Source organism: Corvus moneduloides, chromosome 10 (genome assembly GCF_009650955.1).
Source record: "Corvus moneduloides isolate bCorMon1 chromosome 10, bCorMon1.pri, whole genome shotgun sequence".
Taxonomy (NCBI): domain Eukaryota; kingdom Metazoa; phylum Chordata; class Aves; order Passeriformes; family Corvidae; genus Corvus; species Corvus moneduloides.
The window spans coordinates 20,726,531-20,736,699 of NC_045485.1; the positions used below are offsets into that span (position 1 = coordinate 20,726,531).

At 41.9% G+C, this 10,169-nt stretch overlaps 1 protein-coding gene across 1 annotated transcript; it reads right to left on the bottom strand.

Moving 5' to 3' along the window:
* Positions 1–152: 152 nt before the first annotated feature.
* On the bottom strand, positions 153–9,904 carry TTC14 (tetratricopeptide repeat domain 14). The gene is given in 11 exon segments (XM_032119389.1): positions 153–1,596; positions 2,036–2,145; positions 4,094–4,211; positions 4,929–5,051; positions 5,133–5,252; positions 6,287–6,358; positions 7,678–7,830; positions 8,432–8,561; positions 8,650–8,734; positions 9,099–9,298; positions 9,515–9,904. Coding segments are annotated over 11 exon segments (2,442 nt in total). The 5' UTR covers positions 9,873–9,904; the 3' UTR covers positions 153–623.
* Positions 9,905–10,169: the final 265 nt, after the last annotated feature.

Consider the following 10,169-nt stretch of genomic DNA (forward strand, 5'->3'; position numbering starts at 1 on the left):
TTCAAGTTGGGTTTTTTTACATTACTCTTAGAGAACATGCAATACACTTGCCTTCACAGACAGGGCAGGATTCCATGGAGTAGACAGCACATGCAACAGTGCAGCAGGATGAAACATCCCAGCAAAATTCACAAAAACTCAGACACAAAAAATTAAGAAAAATTAAGAAAATTTAATGACCAAATGGGCTATATACATTGATGGCACATGACTTCATTCAGTTATCCTAGCTGGAAGTTAAGTCTGATAGAAAAATATCAACAGTCAATTGTACCCCAGGGACAAGAAAAACCAAGCCCATCTGTTGTTAAAGTGCGTATTTGATGTGAGCACAGCTAAACTACTCCCAGAGGTATCAAGGGATTTCAGCCCATCAGACACAATATTGTACAGGAACACCTCAAATTAAGAGCACAGGAAATCTGTATCTTAAATAATAACTGATATTTTATGTAAGGTATTCTTCCATCTCTTTCCATCATATGATCTTTTAGAATTCTTTCACATTCGGAATACAGAAAAAATTCTGCCTTTCTCTCACTCTTTGTGTGTATTTCCTCACTCGATACTAAGTTAAAAGTTCACATAACTACACTCATCCAAATAGTGTATTCTCAGGTACTTCACTGTTTCTTCTGCTTACTTCCTTTTTCCCTCTCAAACTCAGCTATCTGATTGAATATGTTAACTAAGTTCTGAGGCAGGTTTCTTTTAACACCGCTTTCTGCTTGTTCTGTACCATTTAAAGACATTTCTTCATCTGGTTCCTTTGTTTTGTCAGTCTCTTCATAACTTCTTTTTCTATTCTTAGACTCACTTTCATTTTTATGGTGCCTGTCACTATCATAACCTTTGTCACCTTCATGTGAGCAGCTGCTAGAATATGACCTGTACTTGCCCCCTGACCTGCCAGAATAGTCAGACCCAGGGGACATGTAATACCTGTCTTGACCTGAGCCATGTCTCTTAAACTGCTCTCTTCTCCACTCTCCATCCCTTTCAAATCTCCTGTAATAATGCATCCTGGGTTTATAATCTGACTTATGATACGAACCTGAAGAACCCCTCCAACTGGAGAAAAATCTCTCTGGTTTACCATATTTTTCAATTTTGCTATGACTTGGCTGATTTCTGGAGCTACTGTAAGAATCTCTTGAATCTTCAGACCTACCTCCAAAAGTGTCTTCATCATCACCTGAAGTCCTCGAAAAAGAACAGGGTCTGTCTTTCTCTTTTACCTCCATTTTTGGGCACGCTACGCTGTCCTGCCTTTCCAGCAGCTTTTCCACTTCAAAACTTTGGTTAAGAAAGGAAGCAGAGGTATCAGCGGGAGGGGAATACCACTCCTCTTTCCTATTCTGATCTTTATAATGGGAAGAAGCTCTAGATGAGCTTTTTTTGGAGCTGCGAGCAGACTCAGATCTATGCCGACGCTTTTTCCTACGTTTCTTGTGATCAGAGGAAGAGGAGGAAGAAGAAACTGATACATTTGATGATGAATCGCTTGATGATGATGATGAGGAGGAGGAGGAGGAAGAGGAGGATGAAGAAGAGGAGGAAGAGGAGGACGTCGATACTTTCCTTTTCTTCTTTAACCTAAAAAAAAAATTAACCTGTGAGATAACCTTCAGTGTCAGGCAAAAACTGAAAGAAAGCAAATCTGCACACCCCAGGTAGGACTATAAGGTGGGAACAGAAACTGAGCCTGACCATTTCAAATATCATTTCTTGATCAAAAAATTAGGATTAAATCCACTGAATATTTTGTAATAAAAGACATCTTTCCCAGTTTCACATGGCATTACACTTTGCAAATATGTCACACTGCAAAGTATTCCTTAACCAATGTCTCTTTCACACACAGCTCCATTAAAGGTTATATGCAGTAAAGGACACTGTCCACAAAATCATTCTGAAGGAAAAGCAGCTTACCCAGGGAGAAGTTCTCCCCAGCTTACAGCTTGTTGAGATGGATTGCTTACAGTCTCATCTGCACTTACTGCCACATAACCAGAACACTGAATATAACAGTTACCTTTTTTCTTCTTTTAAGAGCTTACGCAATTTTTCTGCGCTTGTTTCTATTTTCTTTGCTTTCTGTCTCTCTTCTTTGGCAGCTTGTTTCTCCCTCATTTCCAAAGATTTCTTTTTTGAACCCAAGCATCATAAAAAAGATTACATTAGTAATGTTAACACAGGTATTTTCCCCCCATTCAACCCCATCCAAATATATACACCAGGAATGTTTTACCAGGATTCCCAGACCAAAAAGGAATATTGTTCAGGAATTTGGCATTGGCCATTGTGACAGTCAGGTTTAAATTTAAGGACCATATTGCAGTTTTCATTCCATTAAAAAATATATTTGACCAGTCATTGCAGTGGTACCCATGATCCCGCACACCAGGAAGCATGGAGCCCAAAAGTTGTAGATAGAATATGCAAAAAATCCCCAATATTACCAACATGTAGAAAAATAAGGAAAAAAACCCCAAACAACCGAAACACAGAGGAGAGTTTGAGGGAAAGTGTCATCATTATTGTAGTTTACAAGAAAAACATGGCAGAACCCAGTTGAAGATGAATTCAAGTTGGCCATGTTTGAATACAAACCGTTTTGTAACAATTTCACAGAGCAGTTTGATGCATAGTTTACGTAAGAAATCAAGTTCCAGGGGTTTGGTGGTGATGAGCAGCACCAGACGGCAGACACAGCAACAACAGTTCCGTTCAGAGGAAAATGCATTGGAGAAAAACACATAATCAGTATTACAGGAAAACACACCACAGAGTTGTTTCAGCCATTCTACACAGCAGGGACAGTATCAGACTTATGTACTAAGTTACAGGTAAATGCAGGAGAGCATCTAAGCAGATAAATAATCCTTAAACTACTTAAGTCCATAAGAGATCAGACTTCTGCCACTTACAGCCTTACAGAGTAGCTCTGTCCAGATTGAGCACAAAGTCTGATTATAGTTTTGAAAAGTCAGCATCTGTCTTAACAGCTGTAATAAAGGAAAGCCTTCACTGCAGCCAAGGCCATGCATAGCAACAAACAACAGCTGTCATGTTCTTTATCTGCTGCATCAATGACTGCAGGAGAATGTCAAAAGAGTAACATTTATCTCCTACTTGCTGAGAATATTCTTCATCATTTTAACTGACACCTCCTTCTAAAGCAGCCAAATGCAGGTACTGCTCAAATAACATACACATCTTTATCTCTGGTGTAGTTCAGTTTTATGAAGATTGTCCTATCTCCTCTTCCCCCTTGTTTCCACACATCCTGTCAGCATTATGGCTCCACCAACTGAAGAACTGCTGACTAAGGCCATCTACCCCAGCCTGTGTACATCCTCACATGCAGAAGCACAGAACAACACAAGCCAGTTCCTCAGTGCTCTATTTTACTCTGACTCACTCTGGAAGACAACACAAGCAAAGGAGGTAAATAAAAGGGAAAAGATGACAACTCAGATTAGCACAGAGACCCAGCAGGCTCACCTGGGAAACATGCTGCGTGCAAGGGAAGAGAGAAAAAAACCACCAGACAGCAGAGGAGAAAGCTGAGATATTCAAACTGTCTGCCCACCCACCCTCCACCTCCTGCTGTTTTCCTTTAAATTACCTTTCAATTTCCCTCTCATGTGAGCTCCCTGTGCCTCAGCCTTGCCTGGCATTACTCTCTGTAACTACCCCAAGGACCAAGGGTCTGGCCCGACTATGGTAACAATGTTTCTTTGGCTCGTGGAAGTGTTTTACATTTTGAACATTTGTACTCATAGAATGTTTTACCTTAACCTCATTAATAACACTGTGTGATGGGATATTCTTATCCTGCTTTTCTCTTTCCCTGTCTCCACTGTCTGGCATTTCTTTACTATCCCAAAACAGTGGAGTCACCAAGAGGTACCTTTCTTCTGGTAGGTACAGCCATAATGCTCACTAGAAACATTTACTGTGGAGTAGGGAAGCAGAGAATAAGACAAACCATCAATTTAAGCCCTTCCTGTTCAAAGGATTTAATACGACTTTTGATGTTCACTTATTGTCACTGAGAGCACCATATGAAAAGAAAGTAAAGAATCACCTGCATGTGCTTACGGAGTTTTGTTAAGGCCTCTTCTGCTTCCTGAAAAGTCTCATCCAAGCTTAAGGCTTTTTTGTAATAACTTTCAGCATTTAGCAGTTTCTCTTCCTCTTCCAACCTAAAATTCAAGTGATAATTCATATACAGTTAGGACACAGATTTTGACAGCTTTTTCTTATTTTAGGGCTGTCTTATTTGCAAGTATTTCTTATTTGCACTGTGACACCACCACTGCATCCCTCTGAGACCCCCTCTATCATCTCAGCTCACCTCACTAACAACACAAAACAGTATTTCTGACCTTATCATCTCCTAATCCTGACCTGTAACTCTATTCTTTGAAATGTCAATTCCAGTTTCAAAAATATTCTCTCTTCTTAACACAGGGCATAAAAGAAACCTATTCCCTAAATATTCAAAATTAAAATTTTGCATTAGAGTGGTTCATCAATATTTCAGCAGAGTAATGGAACATCATTTTGTTACAAAACGTTTTTAAAAAAAACAAACAAACAATCCTAAACTTTTTGGAATATATTCAAACAATTCACAGGACTTTATGCAAGCCTGGTATCCTACCAGTGAAAGGGTATCAAAGACTAAAAAGGATATCGAGGATTAAATCTCAAATATTTTGCCAGGCTTTTAACTGGGACAGAGGACAAAGTGTAAACCAATTACACAAGAGGGATATTTCCAAGGACTTCTTTTTTTTCTTTAAACACATAGCCAGGAAGGAAAGATGCTATTCTGTGTCCTCACTAGAATGGTATTAAAAAAAATACTATGAGAAAACTTGTTAACAACCAACCAAACCCACAACTCCAACACTTACTGCCCGCCTCTTTCCACAAGGGTCTGACACAGGTATTTCCTTGCATTTCTGTGGGTAGGACAATTTTCTAAAGCAATTTCAAAATCCCCTATGGCTTTGTTGAGACTTCCTTTTGTTGCATATCTAGAACAACAAAAATTGCATGTGAAACAGTGATGTTTCTCTTTCACAAAGTGGAATAAACAATGAAACAAGCAGACTTACAGAGCTCCACGTGCTACCAAAGCTTCAACATTTTGTGGATCAATTTCCAAAGCCTTGTTGTACTCATTCATGGCTTCCACGTGGCACCCAACCTTAAAATAATCCACCCCAGCCTTCACACTGGATAAAAAATATTTAGAATATATATGTACAGTTAGTTTATGCAGATTGTTCTGTTACTCACAAATTATGATTCCAAACAAGGGACAGGTAATAAAACCTGACCTTGTTATTGTGTATTTTACACTGGCATTTCAATTAGGTGACCTAATTCCACAAAAATGTATTATCTTTAATCCAAAATCTTAAGGCACTCGAGAGCATTTCTGCAGACAGTGCCACTATGTTACATTGTTTTTCATTTATGGAATTATTGTTTAAGCAATTTTCTGCACAAATTTATGAGTGACCTACCACCATTAACCTTGAACAGGCTTAATTATGTCCAAAGCTAAAAATCCCCATTAGAGCGATGGCACAAGGTGACATGGGCAGATGGTGCACACTGAAACCAGCTCATCTCACACAAATATCCTGAGGTTTTACATTTCATATTACCTGAACATTTCTCGCACATTTTCCAAGAGATTAACTTACTAGAAGAGAATTGATGTAAATTGATTTTCAGAACAGTTCATTATAGACTTTTTTTAAAAATTAAAATTTAACTTAACATTATAAGCAACCTTTTCTGCAATTAATCAATGTTGCAAATACACTGCACAGTGTAAAAGCAACAGCAAATATCCAGGGCTGCCTTTCCATTTAACTTTCCAAAGACAGCAAGTGCACTTGTTGCATCTACAGTTTGAGGCTTAAATGACTTTATGAGTATGAGGTCATTCAACACTCAATTATAAAACAGAAAATTGTGTACTTGGTGTTATCACAAACCTTGCCCTCAACTCTAGAATGGGTCAGGATATTATAAATATTCTAAGAACTTGTCCCTTAAACCTGACACACATTTTGGAACTGGATCTCAGGACTTTGTCACATTCCCACTTGGCAGATAGGTTTACCTTCAGTAAGATCCTGGTTACATCGCTACACATGCAGTGGAAAAACTGTTTCAATGGGTGTTTACTTTGAAGAAATAGAACCTGTAACCCTATCCAACCTAGGAACAAGCTCTGACAAGAAATATCACATACCATTTCAAGGCCCAAGATGCAGACTGCTTTTTCCTCAAGGCAGGGGCAAAATCTTCTTCACTGAAATTTTTACTTTAAGGAATAAACAAATAAAAACATCAAGCTGGCTGGCTGAGTCTACAAAGTTAAGCTTACAGTATTGAAGTGCAATTGAAATAAGCTGAAATATTATTTGTACATGCCGTACTGCTCTCTCTCAGTCAGGTCTGTTCTTTCATATTTCTGAAACCAGTTTTTCCCAAACCATTCTAGAAGTGTTGAACTGAACCAGAACAACTGCAGTAGATTTAACAAAAACTACAAAGTCCACACCTGCTTTGGGCTTAATATAAGTAGGGCTCATAACATCATTCCATTTATTTGACTCCATTTTACAAAAGGGGTCAAACCTATTACTAAAATAAACATTGTGAATAAACATCTGTCAGAAGACATTAAAACCTAAACATCTTGCATTTCAATCCACCGAAGCTGACAAGCTACACAGTACATTCCTTAAGCATCTGATATCAAACATCGCATATGGTTAAGGTGTGTTGCTTATTGTCTTGGGGTGACTTTATGATGTGTATCCCATGTCACTGCCCTATGCCCAGAAATTAACTTTGTGCCTTTTTATGCCTCTAAACTGAGTCTGAGAGGGGGAAGGAAAAAACTGAGCAAAACTTTTTCAAAGCAGTTTGCAGCTTGTTCAAGGTCACACAGAGATAGCAACTTTTTTTCCCCAGCTGCGGCACGGGAGGGAGGAGGCACCCGGTTTGCTGCTTTCCAATCAGCTTTTGGCCAGTGGTTCAGTTTCTTTTTCTCCAGAGAGAGACTGAGAGTTGAACTTTCCTTTTCCTTCCCTGGAATTTCAGATTTTCTCCCTTTTCTACTGGACTGCTTCAACATCAGAGCACATCGGGAGGACTTTCCACTGGGCACAGAGGGCCTGGCCCTGGGCCAAGCCCCAGCTCCGAGGAGACCAAAGGGAGGACTCGAACACTTTTCCCAGGTTTTTTTTCCACAGCGAGAGATTTTATTATTTAGCATTATTTTCCTTTTCCCATGTGTTTGGTAAATAAATAGTTTTATCTCCTTCACTTTCCTTCGAGGAAAATCTATCTTTTCCCGAACCTGGTGGGGGAGGGATGGTTGTGCCTTCTCTCAGAGGATATATTTCTAAATTTGGCCAAACCGGAACACTTATTCAGAGCAATAGGATTTCAAATGCAAATTTCTTACTCTAGAGGAGTTTGCTTTTAAATATTTAAGGACATGTACACTGCAGTCATGCAAGTCAAAACGTAAAAGGTTTAAGTGGTCTAGGATTCCCACTCACAAGTCTATTTCAATGGATTAGAATAATCTCCACAGAGCTACAGGAGAGGAACAATGTAAAAATCACTTACATTTGAAGACTTCTCAGCAAAGACGGTGGATTTGACTCACTTAGTCCCAGTTTTTCTGCTAAATATTCAACTAATGATGGATTAGCGAATCCTGGCGAACGATGCAAAACCTCTTCGAATGTCTCTCCTGTGTTGGCAACTTCCAGGCTTCGTCTTAAAAACAGCACCAATGTACACAAATGAGACCTCAGGCTCCATACTCTATTTCATCATGCATATGTTTAGAACAAAAGTGCCTATACAGTATCTGTATTACTGCTCACAAACTGTTCTCTTCTACAGGCATGTATTTTCCTGCTATTTACCTACCCTTATGTCCTTTACCCCAAATGAGCTTCTGAAACCTATGTGGGCACCCACCTCGGTATCCCCAGGACATATAAAAACATTACAAATATTACAGAGATAGCTGTGTCCCCATCTTCTAAAGGGAATTTTAAAATGTTAAGAATTCCTATTCCAGTCTCCCAAGGTTTGGGGGGTTTTTTTATTTGTTTATTAACACAGTCCAAAAGCAACAGGTATCTCACTCTGCCTTTTCCTTTCCTTATAGTTTTGGAAAGAAGCTAAAAAGCCAACCACACCTACATATCCAGACACAAGTATGCTAAAGAGAAAAACAACAAGGAGGATGTGATCATCCAATTAAATCAGAAACCCCACTGACGAGTTTAAGGAACAGCCAGCCTGTCACAGGTGCTCTTCAGACACCCTGACTGCACCCAGCAAGTGCAGCCAAGCAGCACATCCTTACTTATAATGCAGTGGGAAGTCATCAGAAGTGATCACGCCCAGTTTTGTGCTGGAAAGTTTGGGTGGAAGAGCCGAGCTGTAAAGCGACACTGCAAGCTTCTCGTGGTAACGGTCGACGTCCTTGAGCACAGCTGCAGAAATAATAAAGGGGAGGATAAAATTACAGAAAGGGCTCAAACCCTAAACAACCAATTCCTGATAATTTCTGCAGCTACTCACCTCGAATAAGGTCTCCAGTTTGATAGTAAGACAGAGGATCTCCATGGTTGCTCTGAGGAGGCACATCCCTCACAGGACACAGGGCCTGCAACAGAACAGAGCAGGAATATTACACGTGAAGCCAAAAGGTTGGGGTTTTCTTGCTCCCCAAGATCAAGCCAGAAAAGATTATTTTAAGCTTAATGCACATCAGAACTGTGATTCTTAAAATATGGCTTGGTTCAAGTAAAAATTCATGCAACCACAAACTATGAACTTTTCAACCCAATAGTGTGGGTCATAGCAAGATGTGTTCACTAGCTGAGCGAACTATCACCAGCTGCCCACAAAGTCAGATTCTACTCATCATCCCAAAGCTGTTTCACCTTTACACGTTCCACTCCGTTAAGAGATGCAAGAGGCAACTAATACACATCAAAAATGAAGTACTGACCAAAACTGTATCTTACAGTGATTTCCAAATCTGCAATTTCCCGTATGACACCACTTCCCAGACAAATCAACACCATGAAAAAGCCAAATTCACGGATAGAGGTAATCCTCCCAATCACGATATCGCCACGCTCGATGTCACGGAAGAACAACTCTCTCCTCTCCTCCCTGGGCACCTCCATGAACCTCTCCAGGGGTGGCATGACAGCGTAACACTCTGCAACAAGGGCACAGCCAGTTACAAAAGGTCCAAGCGACATCCTGAGATCACAAAATATTTGACAACAAAACACGCGAAAATATTTTTTTTTTGTGCTCACAGGAAGACTGCACACAACCTATAAAAATCAATAGGAAAAAATTTCAGCCTGTTTTTAAAGGTACCGCTAAGTCAAGTGCTGCCCTTACAGAGTGACCCCCCCACCTCACACACCCTCATTCTCCTCGATCGTGTCCTCGATCGGCCCGTTGGGTTTCCACGAGTGCGCGAACAGCAGATCCGCCTTCTTGGCGATGAAGCGCTTTATCTCGGTGTCGATGCTCGCCCTCTCTTTCCTGGGGGAAGGAGAACGCGGTGAGTCGCGCCCCGCGGCCGCTCACGGCCCGCCCGGCCGCTGCCCCGGCGCCCCTCACCAGGCGGCCGGCGGGGCCCCGCGGGGCGGCTCCGGGGCGGCCCCAGGCGGCGGCAGCAGCCCGCGGAAGTCGGGGTTGTCGTGCTGCTCGGCGCGGAGCAGCGACAGCAGCGCGGGGCCGTGGTGGCTCAGCGCCTGTCGGAGCAGCTCCCGATCCATCCCAGCGCCAACGCCGCCGCCTCGCCCGGAACGGGAACCGCCGCTCGGGCAACGGCACAGGGCGGGACCCGGCGGCCGCAGCGCCCCCGGCGGGCGGGAGGACTGCGCTGAGCGACGGCGGCGCTGCCCGCCCTATTCGCGGGCCCGTCTCTAGTTGATAAACAGAGACTAATTAAAGAGAGCGTAATTAAGACACACAGCGCAAATTACACAGATTTTCCCCACGGGAATCGTGCCCGGCTCGGCAGCGGCGGCCCGTGCCCGCGGCAGTGCTGCCGGGAGAGGGCGCTGCGGCCC